Below are 22,994 nucleotides of genomic sequence, written 5' to 3' on the forward strand. Positions count from 1 at the left end.
GCGCACGTGTGTGTGTGTGTGTGTGTGCGCGCGCGTGCGCACGTGCATGTGTGTATGTGTTCAAAGGTAGATCTAGGCTCAAGAAACATCTGTATAAACACTAGCTCTCCCAGCCCAGGAAAGCCGACTACAGAATTATTTCTCACACTTTGGTAGTATAGAAACTTAGCTACGAAGAGGTTAAATGGCTTTTCAATCGAGCACATTAAGTTGATAGAGAAGGAAAAAATTAGTCCTTAAACTTCCCAGAAATTTCACCCTAAAGCATAGGATCCAGCTTACACTGTTAGAATGTAGTCAAGGATCCTGGTTCCCACAATACAAACCTTTCTTAAAAATATCATCCATGGGCAAGGAACACCGGATCTTAAGGTTTATTTACCATTCCTTAGCCTGACCTTCCAGGAAGAATGTAGTTAATGAGAAACAATCCACTTGGGCTCCCAAACCCAGAATTTTCATAAGGATCAATTTAGGATTTCAGTGTCTAAATAGAACAAGGGCAATGCTGACTGTCTTCCCTTCCAAGGGAAAAACAAGCAACTGGAAGGCAGTCTTGTATATATTAAGAAAATCCCAAATGTGAGGTTCCATTTGCACCATTGTTCCGGCTCCCTTTGGATATCCACAGAAGGATATTTGACTTCATCAGTAGAGGCAGAGGGATGAAGAAAATAAAGGAGAAAGGTAGCTGAAACTGTTGTTTCCCTCATCAAAGAGCTGACCTTACACTTGGGTTAGAAGCCAGGACTGACCCACACGGATTCACATCCAAGTGATGGTTTGCTTCAATGCCAGTGACCCTCTTCACTTCAACAAAGCCCTGTGCAGGCAAGGGGACCTTTTGTCTCCTGGTAAGCTAACTTTCACCTGCAGATTCCCTGGGAGATGAATTAATTAAGCAACCATCAATAAAAGTATCGTTTCCATTTTAAAACTTGTTCTACTTGGCAAGTGGAGAATGTTTTATTAAGTGGTATTTTTTGTTTTCTTAATTACAGGACCTAGAATTCTCTGGATGATTTATGGGCTCATCTCTTACTCTGTTGAAAATGGATCAGCAACAAACGGTATTAATTCAATGGCCATTAAACTGCATGAATGGTGAATTCATGAATCCTCTCAAAACTCTGCCCTACATCTAAATCAGCCTTAAAGACACTCAGGTGTTAGTGTTTCATTCGGTCTCCATTTAGAGAAACCACCTCACTGCTCCCTCGCCTTTTCTGGCCACCATAGCTGGGTGCCAATTGGTGTTCCTGAAGCCACTAGTGCAGCTTGGCTCAAACCAGCTCTGCTCCATCTGGTCTCAGCTGCCCTTTGGGCAACAGGTCCCAGATTTCCCACTGGGAAAACAGAATGTATAAAAAATGATTTCTACCTTATTTTGTTGGCTGAAAAGAATAGAGAACTTGTAGGGTGGGAAGAATGGATCTGTGAGCAAATTCTGGTTCTTCTACTAACGAGTTATGTTCACTTTGAACAAACGGCTCCCTGATTCTGTAAAGGTGGCCAAATAATTGTGCCTACTTCATGAATTGTAGTGAACATACGTAAAGCCATGTATGTTGGATATTAAGTCCAGCATACTGTGTACATGCACATAGCTATGAAATGAGGGGCTTCTGGGTCTCCCAAGGCTCCCCAACTCTCAGTCCACCTAGAAAAGAAACTAAGACCTTGGACGTTCTCCTGTGCTATCTCTGCACCTGCTTCATCAGATGGTTCTCCACTGGAGACAGAGGCCTGCATTTGGACCAGTAATTCAAAGGGGAGCAGGAGAGGCTCCTCTGGGCTTTTTGTTACCCACAGTTCTGGGAGAAAACCCTTCCAGAAGAGACAGCTCTTCCAAGGAGACATCTGGGCCCTCCTGTCTCCTTCGTTCAGTTAGTAACACCATCACAGCGTGGATATTGCCTCTGTGCAGAGGGAAAGAGCATCAAGAGGAATCTCTTGGGCTGGGAAGGGGGTGGGTCTGTGGGGCAACAGACTCCTTTGTTCAGCTCTAGTGCCGGGGGCCATTCCTTCAGGAGTCAGGAGACTTCCACGGATTCAGGGACAGAACCCTGAAATCTGGGCTTGCCCACTTTCTTGAGAAATCACCGCTGTTATTAAATTAACAACGTAGCGTAGAAAATGCGAGTGTTTCTCAAACCCCATGTCCATATATGTGTGACCCATTTCTATGACAAGAAAACTGAGGCAAACGGCTCAGCGTTTAATCCAGGCTGCCTTGTTTAACTGTCAGTGACATTTTTCTTGGGTCACCCTGTCACCCTCTCACTAATTAGGCTGCCTGGTAACTTTGTTGCTCAGATGTCCTAAAAGGATACATCCTCCTAGACAACGAACCATATCCAATTGACAAGTATTGAGAACTTGTATTAATAATCAATTCAACAATGTCCACAACTGAAATCCAGTGGCCTCCCCTCCGGTACAGGCAGAGGGAAAACCTCATTTTGAGCCAAGCTTCTCTAGCTGGAAATAGCAGCCCCAGGTGCTCCCATCTCTGCCCAGCCTGTAGTCTGTGATTAGGGGCCCTAATGGCCATAATGCCTCCAATGTGGTGTTTAAGCCAATAAGGCTTCAGAGAAGTTATGGTATGTTTAATAATGGCTTAATGACTCCTTGTGAGATGCAAGGCTTCTGGTTCCTGTTTGGCCTTGATTTACAGCCCAACTCTGGCTGAGGACAGCCAAGAAACCCCCTCTAAGCCTCCAACGGAAGAGGGAGGTGTTCACACCAGGCCTCTTGGATTCCTTTAAAAATTGAGAATTCAAATGAAATACAAATGACGTCTGACTCCCCACTCCTCTCGCTAATCTCCAGGGGCACTAAAAATACAAATGGTTTAACCCAGACCTAAGGGATTTTTAAACTGGAGTCCCAAGGACCTCTGTCTGGCATTTCTTCCCAACTCTTAGAATGCAAAGAGCATTCTATTTCAGAAAAGCTAAACTATACTCTAATCCCACGTCTCCTCAGGGCTGGGGAGACTCACCTCCTGGGAAACGCATCCTACCCTCGCTCCGTCCAAAATAGCAGGCCTGAAATAGTCCCTTTGCAGTGGGACCCGGGGCACTCTGAAAGGCATTTATTTCACGCTGCTCAGAGGGACAATGACCCGTCTACTTCCTCCATACCTACGCCAAGAGCTACCTGGAAAGATCGCGGTGAAGCCCTGGGAACCTGTCTGCTGCCTTGCTTTGGAGCTCATCACCAATATGTAGAAGGACCTCCACAGTCAGATGAAAACACTAAGTGATGGGTTCAAGGAGCCACAGCAGATTAAGGATAGTATCCAGGCCCAAGATCCCCAAGCCCTGGTTAGCTTAGAGCTGTTACCTCAGTGCCCAATCACTCACTCATATGTCTGTGCAATACAAGTGTCTAAGGGAGGTGTGCTTGCTTTTCCCCCAAGACACCCAGAAGACTCAGGTAAAGGGTAACCACTGTAGGGGGCTCTCCACTCAGATCTCAGAGAATATGTTGGAGGAGGGCGTCTACCCACACTGCCTCGCCTCTCTGGGGACAAGAGCCACCGAGATGGATATCAGGACTCAAGGGTGCAGCTCAGAGCCAAAACTCACCCAGACTGGTAGACAAAGGGGATCCTGCCCTCGAAAGGAAGCTGCCTTCCTCTTCCTCTCTTCCAACTGCTTGTGATATCAGCTCGGGGTGAATCAGGGGGATCCTGGGCTCCGAGGGGTTAACCCGCGCGGGGCCGCACGTGACGTGGATGGTTCCAGCATTAAGTCAGAGGCGCGGCCCCCTCTCCTGCCCCCCACCCCCCGCGGCGCGCGCCGCTCCCGGGGGCTCCGCGCCCCCGAGCCCAGGTCCCTCCTCCTTGGCAGGCGCTCACAGGCCGCGCGGGTAGCGGGAGCCCCGGAGCCCCGGCGGCCTGTGAGCCCGGAGCCGGCATGGACCCTGAGAGCTGCGCGCCCTTCTCCGTGGGGCCGGCAGCCGGTCCCTATGCGGCCACAGGGGACGAACCTCCAGGCCCCCAGGGGACTCCCGACGCAGCGCCTCACCTGCACCCCGCACCACCCCGAGGCCAGCGGCTTAGCCGCTTCCCGGCCTGCGGGCCCTTGGAACCCTACCTCCCAGAGCCCGCCAAGCCGCCCGCCAAGTACCTGCAGGACCTCGGACCGGGCCCGGTGCTCAACGGCGGCCACTTCTACGAGGGCCCCGCGGAAGGTAAAGCGCAGCAGGACCCGGTGTCGTTCCCCCTACACCCCCCGGCCCCTCTAGGTTTCCCCGACCCCGTCTCCCACTTTTCTGCTTCTCAACTTTGGCCCGTCTCGTATTTCCCACGGTTCCCTCGCTTGATCGCTACTGGCCTGGGCAGGCAAGGCCAGTCCGCTGGGGACGGCAGAGTCGCCTGTGTCCCCGGCAGCAGCAGCAAAGGGAGGCGGGAGGTCAAAGAAGGGTTGAGTGGCGACGATCTTGGGCCCATTCCGGCCTCGAAGGCGACAGAACCTGAAAGGAGGGATCATGCTCATCCCTAATCGGGACTCTTGCTGCCACCAACCCAGAAGCGGGAACTGGGTCGAGGGCCCGGAAGTCTAACTGGGCCTCGACGCTGGGAGAGAAGAGCTCGGCTTTTGTGTCTGGCGCCCGTTGACAGAGCGCATAGGCTGGGTCTCGACTTAGTGGCCAAGCTGGACCCAGCGAAGGGCTGCGGCCTGGACTTACCCAGCTTTCCGCGTCGGGCCCAGCCTCTTCAGGAAAGGGTGTTGCCAGTTGCCCTTAGACGCTCCGCAGAGTGGAGGTGGCCAATCGATCCCCTTCTGTGCCGGGGCCATTGTCAAGACCGCATAATTATGTTCTTGTTTCTCAGACTAACTTTGTCTTCCCGTCACGGGGAAGGCCGCCCTCTTTGCACTTGGCATTCCGGCACCGAATCGCCACCTCTGAGCCGTCGGAAGCGGCCCTGGACAGTCCTAAACCCTAGGGCGCTTCCCGCTCCAGGGGCAGTGTGTGCTAAGGCGAGTCAGCCCCTGTCATTATCTGAGAATGTGCCTGACTGGCCGGGTCTAGCAAGACTGGCTTGCGGCCCACTGTACCCGCTGACCCACTAGAGTCTCAGCGCCCACGCCCACCCCTTGTATGCTGCCTCATTTCGCAGCCCAGACTCTGAGATGGATCTCTCTGGAGATCCGCCCATGCGGAAATCGCTTGCACTTCGAGTAGCTGGAGTAGCTGGGCAGCGAGCAGCTCCAGCCTTCCTCCGATTCGGGTGGTGGGAGTGTGTAGGGGAGGCCCGGGAGGTGTGTTGGGGTCATCGAAGGAAATGAGCAAGTCCGCTGAGCTTCGCGTCTAATGCCCTTTGAAAGAGGCTCTCCTGATAAAAACCACAGTTGGGACTTAATGAGAAGCAGTTGGCCTGGCTCCTCTGATCCCTGCCAGACGGCGGCATCCGCGCAGCGCCCAGAGCACCACCAGAGACAGGTACCCCGCTTGGATCGGTGTCGCACCCAGCAGCACCCACCCCACAGTCCAGATCTCCGCTGCGCAGCATCCTGCACCTACTGTTCGGGTTCTTGGACAGCCAAGAAGCTGGTGGTCGCATGGCGAAAAGCAGTGAGATTGCATAGGCGGGCGGCGAGTCTGTTCGCGCGACGAAACAAGGCTAAAGAAAGTAAAACCACGCCAGCAACAACCCAAGGGGAGATAGGGAATTTGAACAAAACAACGGATTAGAGGTTGAAGAATAAAGGTCACAGGCTAAGTGGTGGGGTGGACAGAGAAACGAAAGAGAGCAAATGGACGAACGAAAAGAACAAACCGCAGATCGAACGAAGCGGGAAAACGAGGAAGAAAAAGACACACACACAGAGAAAGAGAGAGAGAGAGAGAGAGAGAGAGAGAGAGAGAGAGAGAGAGAGAGAAACAAACGAAAGAAGGGGTACTTCCTAAAGGGGTAGCGCGCATCAAATGCAACAAATGAGCTACGAAAACTAACGATTTGGGATTTGGGTTGTGCAGGGAGACAGGCCAAACGCAAAGGAAGCGCTGCGAGCTCGAGCCTGGGCTGGGGTCCTGACTGCTGCTCCCTCTGACGCCCTGACTAGAGCTCTTCGGTTCTGGTCTTCGTTGCACATGGATCTTTAGTAAAGATACTTTACACACCACACACACACACACACACACACACACACACACACACACACACATATCTCTGCCTTTAAATTATCGGTCTCGGAGCTTTGGCTGGTCTTTTCTGAGACCGGGTTGTTGCGCTCGGAGCTTGACTCTCTCTCTCACCCGGCATCCCCACCCCGGCTGTCTCCCGCCCGCCAGCCGCACTTTGCAAAGAGCATCCTGCCCTTCTCCCGATGCGGGCCTTGTTTTGTCCTTTCCAGCCACCAATCCACCCTCCTCGGGTGGTACCTATGTGTGCAGGGGTGGTTCCTTCCGGCTCTTACAGGGTTGCCAATTTGTCCCTAAGCTTGGCTCTCTGACCTGGGAACGAATCCTCTGGAAACGTTTCCTGCTAGAGTTCTGCCCGCCTGCCTCAGTTGAGACCTACAGCCCCAAGACCCGGCCGACCTGGAAGAATTTAAATCTTTGGCTAAGGACCTCCAAGGAGAACACCACCTCGTCGCTGGCGTCCCTGAACTAGGTGCTTATTATGAACTTAAGGTCTTCCCTAAAAGCCGTCCTCAGAACTGAGGAAGCCCAAGTTCAGAAACTACCTGACCCATTTAGAGACCCCAGCATGACGACAAAAAATGATGCATCTTAACGCAAAGCTGCCATGAAAGCTGAAAGCCAGGTGGCTGATTCTGTGACAACAGTGAGTGCCACCGATCCGGACTTTGGAGCACCAGGATGGATGCTACTCACCAACCCAGCTTGAGGTGACTTTAGACAGTTTGTGGTAGGGCTGTGGTGTGCTTCTCCCTTGTCAGGGATGCTTGAAGGCCGGGTCAGAGATAGAATCCTGACCCCTGTTGGCATGTTAGAGGTCCCAGTCCTTGTACCTGGCTTTCACTCCTACAGAGGGTTTTTGCATTCCTGCAGTCACACAGGCTCGGGATCCTCTTTACACTTAGCTTCAGGCTCCCAGTGGCCAACAACCAACTTGAGTTCTCTCTCTGGACCACCCCCAATGTGCTGTAATAGCTGACAATAGTTCAAACCTCAGAGGAGTTCCTTGACAGAACCACCTTCCCCAGGCAAGCTTGAACTGCTGGCATCAACTCTGAGACTGCCTTCCTGGGGGCTCCTTTCCTTTTCTCCCATTTTTGTCTCTGCTTTCCCTAGACCTGACTCCTCTGGAAGCTGCTTGGGGAGCTCTGGAGAGCGGCTGGGTTCCTGGAGTCCTCCAGCTAGAGCAGGGAGGTTTGAGGGAAAGAGTAATGAAGAGGGGCAGCAGTTGTCTGGCCCTTAGAGAGGACTCTAGTGGGGGCAGGCGTGAGAGAGGAGCAGAGGCCAGCAGGCTTAGCCTCTGTTGAGGGATAACTGCTCCGCTGGGTTTTGATCCCTTGACTTTATCAGCTTATGGGCTCAAGATCAGGAAAGCAAGTGGCTGGGCCCTAGATTGGAGTACTTCCTTTAAGCTGGCTCTTCTGGGAACAGGGAACAGACAGAGTTAGGAACCAGAACACCTCCGGGAGCTCTCTGTGGTGGTTAACTAACGTATTCCTAAGCCCTTGTCCTGGGTTCCTCTCACCCATTTTCTGCCTGAAATCCACCCTCACCTTCCTGAGAACCCGAGACAGCAAAGTTCTTCCCTGCCAGGCCATTTTGAGGGTCCTGATCTCTCCAGAGTGACCCATTCCAAGCTCCTGGCTCTCTCTGACAATTTTTTATTATGTAGTTTGACTTTTTTTGATTCCTCCTTCCTAGCAAGATGTGACGATGGGGAACAGTAAGACCTGCAGTGTGACTGCATGACCTGTGCATCATGAAGGAGATTGCCTCTACAAGCTGCTGTAGCCAGAGGCCAGGCCTGGTGTGACTGCCTAGGTCTTCAGGACACCCGTGGAAAGATTATTTCACAGTCTGGGTGATCCCAAGGGGGTCACTGACCACTTTCCAGCTGAAAGTGCCCTCCAGATAGGGACTCATCTGATTCAGGGGACCCCTCGACACGTACACTTACAGCTGTGATCTTGACATTAAGTCTTCAGGAAGAAACGCTTCTTGGTGCCAGCTAGCTAGGCCTCCTGAGGGCCAGGCCCCCATTGGAGATGGGCCTGGGGCCAAAGAAGGGGCCCTCTGAGTCAGCAGGGCGTCTTTGTGGCTTCCATCCCAGGAGACTGTCTAGGAGGAACTTTATGGGGACACCGCTGGGGGTCTTTTCCAGAGGGAAAGGGTGGAAGACGATTGTGGTGATCTGTTTTTCACCATGCCAGGTCAGTCATATGGGGTTCCTGACTAGGAGCCTATCAGAGGGAGGCTGCTGGGATCTATTCCCACCTGGCCTATTAACAGAGGTGATGAGGAAGCACTCAGACACTCCTTGGGGGAGGGGGCGGCAGACAATGCTGAGGGTAACTGGGAAAGGGGGTTGTGGTACTGGTCCCTCAGGACCCCGCCAAAGCACAGCCTATCTGGCCTCCATCTTTCTGTGCTGGACCCTAAGCTCTTGCTCTGACCTCACAGCTTTAGAATGAATGAAGACTCGTGATTCCTATGGAATCGTCATTGTACCAGCTTGCTCTTCATACTTCAGAGTTGGGAAAGTTACTACTAATGTCAGTGAGACTTGGACTTCAGAGAATGAGGCACGGGGAAACCAGCCAAAGGTGGTCTATGCATCTCTGTCCATGCCTGCCTGGCCCTGGTAGTAAGCTCATGCCGGAGGGCCTGGGAATCCAGGCCGCCACAACCAGAACAAGAGAACACTCTAGAAAGGGGTGGGAGATGTCAATCACCCCATCCTTAACCCCTGCCCCCACCCTTGGCCCTGCCAGGGTGGCAGTCCCTGCTGTGGCGCCAAATCCTGGCACCTCCACACCCTGTGGGACACACCACCACAGAGCACTTCCCCGAAATGAACCCCCCTAAGGCCCTAGAAGATCTGCCCAGACCACAGAGCACATAGTTCCCTAGGGCCCCCTCCCCAGCTGGAGGCTCAACAGTCAGGCCTCTGAATGCCAGGCTCCCAGGGAGGGTGGCTGCCAGGAGGAAGAGCAGGGGAAGGAGGAGGGGGCGGAGACTAGAACTTCAATGCTCTTTCCCTCCCTCGATTCCACCCACAAAAACCCCCTGTTAGGTTTTCATCCTCCCTTTTGTGTTTCCATTGCAGCTGAAGAGAAGGCCTCCAAAGTTGCCAGCTTCCCCCAGCTGCCCGTGGACTGCCGAGGAGGTCCCAGAGACGGGCCCTCTGACGTGCAAGGTTCCCCAGGTCCCTGCCTGGCCAGCCTTCGTGTCCCTCTTTCCCCGGGACTTCCTGACTCCATGGAGTTGGCCAAGAGCAAGAGCAAGAAGCGCCGGAATCGTACGACCTTCAGCACATTCCAGCTAGAAGAACTGGAGAAAGTCTTCCAGAAAACCCACTACCCCGATGTGTATGCCCGGGAGCAGCTGGCTTTACGCACGGACCTGACTGAGGCCCGGGTACAGGTGAGGCCATGGTGGGCACCAGATCTTCTGGTTGACACAGTCGCTCAGACCATGGACCAGATCAAGGAAGGGCTAGGAGAGGTGGGCACTAGTGTCTCACAGAGTCGCTTTGCCCAGCTCCTCCTGGAGGCTGGCCTTTGGAGATCACCCTTCATGCTTAGCTCTACTGTGGCTACAGACTTTTCTCTATTCCTAATGAACTACATTAGGTTAGGGCTCAGGCATAGTCTTGCATTGGTCTCTTGGAGTCCCATGGTCCCTGGGAATCCTCTGTTATTTACCAGCTGGCTAGATATTTGGTGTTTCTGTTGCCCACTTTTGGGAAAGGAATTACCAGTAGAAAGCCAGAGAATTTTGAGGGCCACCAGGTGGAAGAAGTGAGTCCTGAACCTGAACACTTAACAGTGCTACTTCTGAGGTGGCTGGCCAGGGTGGGAAGGTGACTTCAGGGCGTGTCAGGCTCACCATGAGCCAACAACCAGCTTCTAGCTCGGAGGACTTGACCAGGAATGTTTCCCCTCAACAGGCTCTTCTGTATAGAGACCAACCCTTAGGGCCTTTGGCTATTGCAACTGCCTCACATAGTGGGGAACCCAGCCAGTGAAGAAGGGGGAGAGAAGGGTGAGCGGATGCTGGAAGGGGGAGAAGGAAAGCTGTGCCCAAACGTGTTGGAAGCGATGGAGAACCGGAAGGTGACAAGCAGGACTGAGGTGGAGAGGACCTTCATTGAGAGTCTGGCTCTAGAGGAAGAGTGGTCACCCATGGCCTTGCTTTGGTTCACAGTTTAGTCAGAACAGGCTCCCAGTGGCAGAGAAGGGTTTGGGGTTCTAGAGAAAGGTGAGATCACCGTCCTGGCAGAGGAATCTGCTTCTCCTTCTGTGAGGGAAGAGAAGTTCCTGTTAATCACTCCCAGGATGGGGCCCTTTTAGAGACTCGAGAAGATGCTACGGTGGGGACCAACTCTAACAGACAATGGGGCCCCACAGGCTGCTCTACAGAAACCAGCAAGGTCCATCAAGCAGGCCTGATAGCCAGATAGGACCGGAGAGGCTCGAGTGGTTCCCTCTCCCTGTCGTGTCCTCCTGCTTTCCTGTTCTGTCTAGGTGGCAGCTAAAACTGTCCTCTATGACTGTCTGCCAAGGTTCTTCAAGCTATGGAAACAACCCCAGATTTTACAAGCTAAGAAAGTCGAGAACAGGGAGTCTCTGGAATGTGGTGTTGGGGTGGTGTCTGAATTGCTCTTCCCTGTGGAAATGCGTGCTGTGTGGGGCAGGGGGACCTCCCTCACTCCTCTCCACGATCCTCCCCCTCTTCCTCCTCCTCCTTTTCTTTTTCTTTTGTTTTAATTGAGGGGGGGGTGCTTTTGAAACAGAGTCTCATTCTGTCTAGAACCTAGGCTATCCCAGGATACATTTGACAGCCCAGGCTGGCCTCAAACTAAAGATCCTCCTACCACAGCCTCCTGAGGGCTGGCAAAATAACACACGTTTTAGGCATGAGCCAGCAGGCCCAGCTCCTAGGCCTTTCTGATCCATGGAACCCCCAAACCCAGTCCAGAAGCCTCCCCAACCACTAAGGCCCTAGAGAACGGGGAGGTTCTTCTCTGACAGGACACTTACCATAAACCCCACCCCATGAAGGGGACTAATTAAGACCACACATGTGACAACGGAGAGGGCAAGTCCCAAGCCCAGGCAGAGGTCCAGAGTGGAGAGGCTCCAGCGGGAAATGGACGGTGACAGACTAATCCCCAGTAAAGGCCTAATGCCTGAAGAGGAGGAAGAAGAGAGAGGAGGGCTTTCATGGTGGACACTCTTGACCCTGGCCAGGCCTGCCCTGGGGTCCCAAAAACCTGGGGGATGCACAGCCTCTTAGCTATCAGGTCACTGGCCTACGTGAGTAGAGGTAATCAAGGAGAAGGGAACATACGAGAGCTGAGGATGTTCTCCTCCCAGACAGGGTGGCCGGGTTTTACACACATATAAAAAACACAATCACTGCTCTTTCTATTTTTGTCTCCACATGGCTCCCTAGAAAACAATGGTTGGTTTGTGTGTGGTTGGCTTTGACTTCGGTTTTGGATTTGAATTTTGGCAGGGTTACGCGTATTTTAGACTGACTTCAAACTCAGTACGTGACTGAAGCTGGCCTTGAACACCTAATATCCTCTAGTCTCTGCTTCCCAAGTTCTGGAATTACAGGCATGCGCCACTGCACCCACCTTGGTTTGGTTTCAATATCACCAGCATCTATTCCACAGCTGACATGATATTAAATGAAAGAAAGAGAATTATATATGCCAATCCAAATAAATAAAATAGGATAGGGTATATGCCAAATTCATCACGTGTATGCTCAGATGTGTGTAAGACATATGATCCCTCATCTGCCAAGAACACATGAATGACTGAGAAGTAGATCCCCAAAGAGAGCATGGACATTACAGAAGAACCCAGACTGGATGACGTGTTGAAGAGATGGGCAGTCCAGGAAGGGAGAACTTACACACAGGCGGGAAGGAACAACACAGCAGGTGTCTGAAGAGAGAGGTGGGTGGGAGCTTGAGAGGCATCGAGGAAGAACAAAGTGCTATTGCATGGCAGGACAGAAGGCTATGGAGACGGCAGAGACCTAAGCAGCCTTGCTGGGCAATGGGCTCTAGGCCGGGGCTTCCAGGGAGCCACTGAGGGATTAGACAGGACCATGACCTCAATAGGAATGCGTTAACTGAACAGAAATGCCTTAATTCATTGGATGCTACAAGGTGGATTAACCAGACTCTAACACCCACACACTGGCGCTCCTAGGAGGTATCCTGGGCCCCTGAAGCCCACAGGCCCCCTTTCCCTATAACAAACACTGTGACAAGACCTAGCCAGGATGGAAACGAAGAGAGTGAGTCAGCCTGGGAACACTTGCTGGGGCCCCTGGGGGCCAATAGTGCTGCTCTGGGATGGGGCCTCTCCCAGGCTCCACTGGCTCTGGAAACAGTGAGGATTCTCTACGCTCCTGCCACTGGGGATTTTCTGACTTGGATCTAGATCCCAGGAAAGGACTCAGTGATTACCCTCACCCATTAGGCTCTAGTCCTCAGGGCTGCTCTGGCACCCCTTAACCCTCCCCAATGGTCCTCAGGTCTGGTTCCAGAACCGTAGAGCCAAGTGGCGGAAGCGGGAGCGTTATGGGAAGATGCAGGAGGGGCGGAATCCTTTCACCACTGCCTATGACATCTCTGTGCTGCCCCGAACTGACAGTCATCCTCAGGTGAGACCTTTAGCCCCGCCCTTCAACAAGGCCTGTCCCTGATCTATGGGGTTGCCAGTGAGAACATGAGCTCTGAGGGAGGAGGGAGGGGCTACAGCATCTCCTGCAGCATCTGGGTGTTGTGTGATATGGGCAAATCATTTAATTTCTTCCTCTGCAGAGCAGGGCTATTGCCTACTCTGATACACACAGAACATGGAGGAATTAAGGAAGAGAGTATAGTTTCTGAGAAGCCGTGGTGGGGACATCCTGGATGCCAGTATGGATGATAGGAGGGATGTGACCCTGGGCCTAGTGGAGACTTCTAGAAAGCTTCTGAGGCTTCAAGGACAATGGGAGAGCCAGCAGGGTAAGATGAGCAGCTTCTGGGCCAAGCAGTTCATAGCCTTTCTTTTCCCTTCTCTTTTCAGCTGCAGAACTCCCTGTGGCCCAGTCCAGGGTCTGGGAGCCCAGGGGGACCCTGCCTCATGTCTCCAGAGGGCATCCCCTCTCCATGCATGTCCCCATACTCCCACTCCCATGGAAATGTGGCTGGCTTCATGGGGGTGCCAGCCTCCCCTGCAGCCCACCCTGGCATCTATTCCATCCATGGCTTTCCTCCTGCCCTGGGAGGACATAGCTTTGAGCCCTCTCCGGATGGTGACTACAAGTCTCCAAGCCTTGTCTCGCTCAGGGTGAAGCCCAAAGAGTCCCCCAGCCTGCTGAACTGGACCACGTGATGGCTTGCACGGACACAGACTGAGCTACCCGCTCCTCTTCCTGCTCTCACCTGCTCCTTGCCCATCTCCACCTGAACACCAGACAGCAAACCCTTCTGCCTCCTTATCATGGGTGGTTCCAGAAGCTTGGGAAAGGATCTGGGACCCTCAGCCTCCTTCAGGGAACAGGCTACAGGATCTTATCTCTTAGAATAGGTGGGACGACTTGAAGAGACTTCAAAGCACGCAGGACTCTTCCTTATAAACTGGGTCCCCTCATTCAAATTGGGCAAGAGGAAAGGTGACAGACGCTGCCCTTTTCCTCAAGACTGTTTCTGATCTGGGGAGCCAGTCCAGGAAGTTGGAAGGAGGAGGTAGACTGAGCAGGGAGGTGCTCTCTGTGGCACTTAGGGTTGGCCACCAGGGGACAGTCGCTCAGTGCCTGGAGCTGACATTTTCCCAAAAGGCTATAGTCAGTTTGATAAAAGGTGGGGGTCTCCTCTGCCCCAAGCACCCCTCACATCTTTCTACCCTCAGCCCAGTCTACCAACATACTTGGAGTCATTTTCTCCAAGGGGCAGGGAAGAAATTCCACCAAACATTAAATATTTGGATTTGTTTTCATGGAATCAGGTCAGGACTATGCCATAGAAACCAGATTGGATGTTGATCAAAATAAAACAGATTTTTCCAGCCTCTGAGGCCCTGAGACCCGGATCCCAATTTTTGTAAAGATGCCTTTGTTTTGTAGTAATAAACACAGTGGTGTTTTTTTTTTTTTTCATTCTGAGCAGCTGTCTGTCCCCAACGTGCGTGGTCCTCCGTTGCTTTAGGATTAAACTGTATCTATGATCTAGGTTGGGCCAAGCCCTCCTGTGGAGCAGCAAGAATCCAGGGGCTTCTAATAAAAGGTGCAGGATCGGTGATAGAACCCTCAAGGTCAATGGATGCCATGCTTGGCTCTGTCACCTGCATCAGCTCACTGGCTTTGGCAGACCCCAAGAGGCTCTAATGCGTTGGGCCTCATTTATTTGGTAGGGAAATTCGGGGGTGGGAACAGAAGTAAAAAAGCTGAGGAAAGCTTGTGGTTGAAGTGACCATGGAGAGAATCGAAGGACAGGGATCTTATGGAGGTTTTGAGTGCCTGTGGGCTGGGACCCCAAGTGCTGGGGGCGGGGCAGCTGTCTTCTCCCAGATGCCCCAGAGAGCGCGTCTGAGCTGTGGGGTAGAGACAAAAGCCAGAACTCTTTCTTGTGGTTTTAGAGTATTACCCATTCTAGCCCTCATTCCCTGCCTTATCTCTGGAGCCTGGAAGGCAGGGAAAAAGCAGGCCTGGCCCTCCCACCCTCCCAGTAAACACAACCACATTGCTCTGAAGAATTCCACTCAGCCCAGCCCTGCCATCCCCCACCCCACGCCTCATCTTTCAGGCACAGAGAAACCCAAGCATGCAAAGACACATGGGTGCTATGCTTATTATCAAGGAGAGAACAAGTCCCCCATCAGACTGAATTTCCTAACCAAGACAGTTACCATGAGGTGGCTGTGCAGCCCCATAGACAGATCCTCCTTCTCTCTTCCTTTCCCTGAGAAAGCTTCTGGTAACTTCCTTCTTCTCTATCCTGACACTGGCTGAAAGAGAGCCCTGTCTAGGACTGCCACTCACTGGTGAGCCTCCTAGACTTTACCCACTGGTCAGTAAGGGGATCGGGGCTCAAGTCCCCATTTCGGATTCCAGGGGACATACGGCTTCACTAGAAATACCATCATTCAAGGAGTGGTCAGGGTTGTTTTGACCCTTACGCCCTACAAAAGCCAGAGAGCCATTTGTCCTGGGTGGTTCTCTTGCTGTGATAAAAATCCCAACAAAAGCAAGTGTAAGTAGGTGAGGATTTATTCTGGCTCACGGCACAGGCTTCTGTTCTGGCTGTTGTTTTGTTTCAGAGACAGGGCTCTCTGTGTAGTCCTGGAACTCACTTTGTCCACCAGTCTGACCTCAGACTCAGAGATCTGCCTGCCTCTGCTGGGAATTAAAGGTGTGTACCACCACCACCTCTCGGCTGTGGCCCAGTTCCTACTGTGTTGGAGGAAGCAGAGCAGCTGGAGCGTGAGGTGGCTGTCACATTGTGCTCACAGCTAGGAAGTACAGCAGAGTGCGCTGCCGCTCAGCTTGCTTTTCTTATTTCAGCCTGGGACCCCAGTCTGTGGGATGGTAGGCCATAAAGGCAGAAAGATGTCTAAGGCCTTCCTACTCCATGCTAGGCATTGTGCTATGCCAGTGACAGCAGTGGCCAAGAAACGCACTTTCTTTTCTCCTAGTTTAGAAAGAAAGAAAGATGGAAGGAGAGAAGTAGAGAGACTCTGTGAAGCTCAAGCAAATGAAGCTGACATAAGGATGGGACCAGACAGAAGAAAATGACATTGAGTCCAGGATGAAGTCAGCGAGAGAGCGGTGGAGCCAACAGAGGCCATGGGCAATGCTTAGAGGGCCTGCGGAGAGGGCACGGGGAGGCCGGATGCTGGCTACTGGCTCCCATCCAGGTGCATCTGCCCACAGCTCATATTTTTCTGTCCAGCGACAACTGAATGAAGAGAAAGCTAACTTTACAACCGCCCACTTCACACATAATGAATACGAATGGGCACCCCGGAGCCTGTCTCAGGGGATTATCTGTGAGCTGACAGGTCCTCCCACCGGCTGGGTCATCCCAGCCAGCCTGTCCCCTGGCTGGGGCACAGACAGCCCCTCACCTGCTTCCCATTAGCCATACACCCCTCCTCCTCCGTGCCTTTAAGACACAGCCCCCAGGCCTCCAGATACCCTGCCTCCAAGCTCACTCTAGAGGTGACCGGAGACTCCCAGCTAGATCCTGTCATTTACCAAGGTCGGTGGGTTTCTCTCATTCCTGGGCAGAGAAAAGGAAGTGACTCTACCTGGAACCCCAACTTCAGGGGCTGAGTTGTACTTACTCTGTTTTTGCTAAGGCTTTTCTAGGTCTCACTGAAAGCCAAGTGCAGACCGAAGCTTATGCCTGTTGTGACGGTGCACACTAAGAGGGTATGCCGAAGAGACACGGGTAGGAGGGTCACAGAGTCCATCTCTAAATCATGGTTGTGGCAGGAGCATTGACTCCACAGAAGAATTGCAGGGCCCAAGCCAAGCTGACACATTAGTCCAGGCTTCTACCTCAGTTAGCAGTAGAGACTGTTTCCCATCAAAGCCATTCCTCCCCGCCTACCTCAGTCATTGACACATCAACCTGAATCGCCAACCCAAAGTACACACTCTCTGTGCCCCAGAGAACAGAAGCCAGCCTAGACAGGACTTCAGTAGGCATTTTCCTGCCCCAGCTGAAGGAGCATATAGCTCCCATCCCTCCAGCCTCCTTGGCTCCCTTCCCACTCCATGGCTGTAGGCTCTCCCAGCCCAGTCTCTTGTCCATGGCCTGGGGCTCTGGAGCCCATGGTAGGACCTTCAGATGGAATTGGTAGACTGTGGTACCCTCTTCACCCGGACCTTCAAGATGCCCAACACAGCAACTGGCCCAGGGCAGAGAACAGAAGGAAGGTCTGTCCTTCAAGGACTTGTTTTCTAGGAGATAGAGGAAGCATATGCAAATTCACAGGTCAGAATTAGAAGGGCATCAGAGATGCTAATGGTTACCTATTTATAGCTGTCCCTTGCCGGCCAGGTATGAAATTCCATTACCTGTTACCCTAGTCAGTCTTTGCAACAGCTGCTATCACTAAGGCAAACATTACAGGTAATGAGGCTGGGAGCCCCATTAGCTCAAGGACAGTCAGGGAGTAAAGGTCAAGGCTTGGATTAAAGTCAGGGCTATCTGGGCATGGCAGTACCCACTTTTCACCCAGCATTTCGGAGGCAGAGTCAAACTATGAAGTTAGTTCCAGGCCACCAGAACTACATAGTGAGACCCACTACATAGTGAGACCCTATCTTAGAATGGGGGGAAAGAGTCAGAGCTTTCTGACTCCCAAGAGAGCAAACTCCCTTTTAGAGAGACAACCTAAAGTTGACTGTACCAAGTACCAAATGATGATAGCCTCTACTTGCCATTAAGTAACCGGTTCATTACACCGCAGACGGGAAGACAGCCTCCAGAGAAATACACCCAGCAAGGACAGAGGGCTAGCTAATGTAGGAGAGTCCACTGAGACCAGGAGAGGAATAAATCCAGGCTCAAGGCTGGACCAAATGGAACAGACCTGTTATCCCAGTTATTTGGAAGGCTGAGGCAGGAGGATTACAAGATAAGGCCTGCTGGGGTTACAAGGCAGTTCAAGACCAGATTTGAGTAGAATTATTGAGATCATACCTCAAAATAAAAAACAGAGGGTGCTGTGGATGGATCTCAGGGGCAGAGTGCTTCTTAGTGTGTACAAGGCCCTGGTTCATCTCCTAATGTGTCAAACAGAACAAAACGCAAACACAAAAACAAAGCAGTAATCCAAGTTACTGTGAGGGTACACTCAGGGTTAGCCAATAGCTAAGACAGGGCTAAGCCTGGATGGCCCAGATAGGGCCTACAGCAAAGGGCATTTGCCATGAATCGTCTGTGCTAGGGGACCCGGTCAGAGCCAATACCAAGTAAGTACGGAAAACAAATGAAGGACTGAGCAGTGGCAGCGAGTGGCAAGGGATGGCAATGATTAAGGGGGTGGGGGTGGGGAGTACATGGATACTGCAGAGATTGTCTGAATTCTGGCTCCGTCCCTTACTTTTGTTCGCCCTTGGGCGAGTTCTTGCCCCCTTCTGCAGCAGCTTGCACATTCGCAAAACTGGGCTTGCGGCAACCTTCGTGGTGCACTCGCTGCTTTTGCTGCTGCTGTGGCAATGTCCCTGGCAAAAGTGACTTAAAGAACGGTTTTGGCTCATAGTTTTTGGGGACCCATGCGTCATGGAGGAGGATGGTGAAGGGGGCGTGAGGTGGCTGGTCCACATTTTGTCTGCTCAGTCAGAAAAAGACAGGGACGAGTGCTGGCGTTCAGTCCTCTTCCTCCCTTTTCTTCTCCGTCTATGCTTATGGTAAGTCTTCCCTCCTCTGTTAACCCTCTCTAGAAATGTCCCCATTAGATACACCTGGAAGTGCACTTCTTAGGTGATTCTAAATCCAGTCACGCTGACAGTGAAGAGCAACCATCCCATGAGGCTACTATGACAGGTGTTCTGTTTAATCGCTACTATGCAGAAAATGCGACTGAGAGACACCTAATGGTGCATCTGGTCCCTGTTTAGCATCCAGTAAGTGAATCTCTGAGAGGATACGGCCTTGGAGTAATCCATCCCTTGGTGCTTTAAGGAACACTGGACCCTTCTGGGTAAATCAACCATTTTCAGAATGCCTTCATGTACATCTCATCCCCTAGATGAGATAGTCAGTCTCCAAGATATTTACATACAAGGACCTGTGTTCTAAGGAGCAATATGACAGTACCACACCACAGTTGTGAGAAGCTGTTTTGCTCCCCTCCATGTGCCCAGGCCCAATGGCCTCTTGTTTTTCTGCAAGGCAGAAGAGTCTGGGAAGTCTACAAAGAAGAGCAGTGGTGGTCAAAGCCTCAGGCTACGCGATTTCACAAACTGAGTTGCATGTTGGAGTAAGACCGTGAAAACCCACCTTCCCCAGACAGAAACCTCAGCATCTGCCCTTACTATCCGTTCCAGCTAGCAGCAGCAGATCCACCATGCATACAGCAACAATAGATCCAACATGCATACAAGCAACAGTAGGTCCAACATGCATACAAGCAACAGTAGGTCCACCATGCACACAAGCAGCAGCAGATCCACCATGCACGCAAGCAGCAGCAGATCCACCATGCATACAGCAACAATAGATCCAACATGCATACAAGCAACAATAGATCCAACATGCATACAAGCAAAGTAGGTCCAACATGCATACAAGCAACAGTAGGTCCACCATGCACACAAGCAGCAGCAGATCCACCATGCACGCAAGCAGCAGCAGATCCACCATGCATGCAAGCAGCAACGGATCCACTTTCACACAAGAATGATAGGGCTTGTTTGTCCTGTGCAGTTACTTTGGAGGAAAAGAGCCAATGATAGGGCCTCTCCATCCCATAAGGCTCTGTGACTTTTAAGCTCTGACCCTTCCACCTATTATTAACCATGCACCCACATTAAAGCATGCGGTTTAGCAGGTCACAGACCTAGCAGGCATTGAATCTAAATATCCACAGAACAGACTTGTCTTGGAATATTTCCTTTATCAGTCAAGACCCTCCCCCCTTAGAGATTTAAGACCTCATGCATGTTGCCTTCAGGGAGCTTCTTGGAATTATGAAAAAAAAAAACAAAAACCCAGCCCTGTCGCTAAAGTCACAATGAGGATAAATCTGAAGGAAAAGAAGGCTGAGGCAGACATGATCAGGTACCTGAGCCAAGTGAGGTCCCAGGACTCAAACGGACACATTTCCCTTGTTTTTTCCTTAGCCATAGAAGCTACACACTTTCTCCACCACTCTCCCACCATGACAGATTCCCGAGGGCATACAACTTTCCTCTTTGTCCCCAACACCTCTGTTCCAATCAACTGACTCCTCTTTAACTGAGCACTAACTGGCTTGACTGGGGACACTCAGGAGTGTGATCCAGAGAAACCTGAGTTTTCTATAGAAACTATAGCAAGGCCAGTAAGTAGTTCAGAACTACAGTGACCCCCCCCCTAAAGCAATCCTAGACTGATGTGGGCAGATGATCAAAGTACCAATTTCTCCTTCCCTCCACACTAGATAGGAGAGGCAGGCAGGCAGGCAAGTGGGTGGCCTCTCATGCTGATGGGAAGTGGTCCTTGAGAACTGGAGATTTTCAGACCATATTTCTGAGAATCTCATGCAGCCTAGGCTAGCCTTGAATTATGTAGACGAGGATGACCTGGAACCTTTGATTCTCCTGCTTCCACCTCTCAAGTGCTGAGATTACAAGTATGCACTGCCATGTGGTGCTGGGGACCAAACCCGGGGCTTTTTTCCTGCCAATCAAGCACTGTACCCTGAGCTACAACCCTAGCCCCAGAGCCTATATAGACAACAACAGGGATAGTTTTGCTTTCTTTTAATGTAAACAGAATACACAAACACATTAAAAACCCCACCATGACACAAGAGAACACAGAGAATTTTATATATTTACAGGCCATGGCAATCAAGAGGAATATGGCACCTCTGACTTCAGGAAGCCTTGCTCTATCTTTGATCACATCCAAAATCAGGGTGCAGAAGCTGTGGTTTCTATCACTTCTGGACAAACTCCCCAGGATGCTGGAATGGCATCGTCAACCCCAGAGCACAACCAAAGTGTCAGTTTTCAGTTCTTGACCCTCACACCAATCTCATGTCAAAACTGCTCAGGAGTCAGTGTGACCTTGAGATTCAGTTGCTGATGAGAAGGGATGCAAGGCCAGTCTCAGCTTTTCCCAGCCTACGGCTAATTGTGAAATAAGTTGCAATCAGTCATGACCAAGAAGGGAGGGAAGAAACTGGGGAAGTGGAGAAAGAGTAGATTCCAGCTTGGAGATGACTGCTCCTGAGTAGGATGCTGGGAGTCAGGCAGAGGTCAGCCTAAACGTCCTCACAGGCCCAGGGCTGGCTGTAAGGACTCAATGGAGCTGTGCTGCCATCTGGAGGACATGACGAGAACCGCAGCAATGATGAGGACAGTCCCTCACGGGTGATGAGATGAAGTTTCAGTCCTCACTGCAGCAACTCTTCCCAGGAAATAGGCTTAGAGAAGACCTCCCTTTCTAGCCAAAGGTCATAGTTCATCTGGAAGTCCTCAGGTAGATCTACCCGCTGGCCCAAAACGCTCTGCAGGCAATTGTCCACTGGCAAGAAGTCAGGGTTGCTGTGGGTCCGGTCATAGCGCCGGGCATTGAAGCGTTCAATGTTGGCACGGAGAGCACACTCCTCTGCCTGGAAGTCCCAGGGCCGGGCATCAAGATCTGGGACAAAGCAAAAAATCTCAGTTAGGAGTCCAGCCCTATAGTAGCTCCCCGTGAGTAAGACTATGATCTTTAACAGGAGATTACTTCCAAGCCCCATCCTCAGGAAGATGAATAGAAATTCTTTCCCAGAAGTAGAGGACAGACAAATATAAGGAGAAAAATCCAGAACTACTGAGAAAGAGGCTTGTTCTCCAAAATATGTAGACTCAGATGAGAGCCCCTGGAAAAAACACTTTTCTAAACATGAAGTCTCCTTGGTTCCAGGGGGCAGAAGTGCAGCCCTGAGACCCCCTCATTTGTCCCTCCCTCACCTCCCTGACAAGACGTCATGTGCTAACTTGAGCCCAGATGCTGGATACAGTGTTGCAGTGCTGTGACTGTAACAATGTAACAGACAACACCCAGACAGCACTTAGACAGAGACAAGATACCATAGGTATCCAGAGACCCGGAAACAGGAAGGTTCAGGGACTAAGTGCAGTCTATTCTGACAGAGGGCACACAGGAGAGCACAGGCACCTGTGTGTGCTGGGATCTGTAGAGCAACTCTCAGCAGGTACTGAGGGATCCTACTCTGTGCCTAGAGTCCTGGGTGTGACAGAGACCGGCTGCCAGCAGATAATAATAGGTTTGAAAAGAAAGTTGTGGACTTTGGGAGCAGGGAAATGAGTGAGTGTCCTTTCCCTGTCTTAGTGTTTGACTTCATTCCTAAGGGAAATAAGAAGTTAACCAGGAATTTTACTCAGGAGGCAATAGTATAGGGTGGGTATGTTGAAAAGATTACAGGAGTCAAACCAGAGGCAGAAACTAGAATCAGAGCCGGTCAGGAACTCTTGAATTTAGGCAGCCAGAAGGCAGCTGCAATAAGGATGAAGACAGGCAGAATGTTATGGCAATTTCTAGAAATGACATGACTTAGAATGGAGGGACAGAGAAATGGATGAGCACAGACACTGAGAAGCTTTCCAAAGTCCTGCATAGAGCTCCCTTATTGGGGCCACAAAAACAAGAGCCAGGCCCCTTTCCGTGCCTCAGGGCAGAGACAACTAAGGTACCACAGGCAAGGAGTCAAAAGTGCACCTTGTCCCACCCTCTCCCAACTCTGTTTCAAAGTGCCTCACCGTTGCCATACGCCCAGTCATCGTTCAGCCGATGTCGCACCTTCTGGTAGATGGCAGACATTGTCTTCATGTTGCTCTTGCGCCACTGTCGCCCTAAGTACTTGGTCTGCACTTTGAGCAGCTTTAGCACATAGAGCTGCATCATGGCTTGCTTCACCTTTAGGGCCCGCTTCAGGATGGGTGCCGACTTGAACACCACCAGCATCTGGGCAGACACAGTGGCAGCGATGATGAGGAAAGGAGTAGGTGTGTGTGCCACTACATGGTCACTTAACCCTTCTGGGGTAGGAACAGGGCCACTACATGGTCACTTAACCCTTCTGGGGTAGGAACAGGGCCAC

General features: G+C 51.6%; 2 protein-coding genes across 2 annotated transcripts in view; one reads left to right on the plus strand and one right to left on the minus strand.

Annotated features, from left to right (window-relative positions):
• The first annotated feature begins 3,882 nt into the window (after window positions 1–3,882).
• On the plus strand, window positions 3,883–14,274 carry Alx3 (ALX homeobox 3). Its single transcript, XM_005367845.2, has 4 exons — window positions 3,883–4,200; window positions 9,263–9,579; window positions 12,715–12,843; window positions 13,254–14,274. The coding sequence occupies exons 1-4, from the start codon at window positions 3,924–3,926 to the stop codon at window positions 13,560–13,562; spliced, it is 1,032 nt and encodes a 343-aa protein (XP_005367902.1). The 5' UTR covers window positions 3,883–3,923; the 3' UTR covers window positions 13,563–14,274.
• A 6,354-nt stretch (window positions 14,275–20,628) lies between these two features.
• Strip1 (striatin interacting protein 1) overlaps window positions 20,629–22,994 on the minus strand; it is a 19,949-nt gene continuing 17,583 nt past the window's right edge. Inside the window, exons 20-21 of the mRNA XM_005367846.2 lie at window positions 22,654–22,858; window positions 20,629–21,529 (exon numbers count right to left, since the gene is read on the minus strand). Of these exons, the coding sequence (XP_005367903.1) occupies window positions 21,282–21,529; window positions 22,654–22,858 (453 nt within the window). The 3' untranslated portion in view covers window positions 20,629–21,281. The remainder of the gene's footprint in view (window positions 21,530–22,653; window positions 22,859–22,994) is intronic.

The sequence above is a fragment of the Microtus ochrogaster genome, unplaced genomic scaffold (assembly GCF_000317375.1).
Source record: "Microtus ochrogaster isolate Prairie Vole_2 unplaced genomic scaffold, MicOch1.0 UNK25, whole genome shotgun sequence".
Lineage (NCBI taxonomy): Eukaryota > Metazoa > Chordata > Mammalia > Rodentia > Cricetidae > Microtus > Microtus ochrogaster.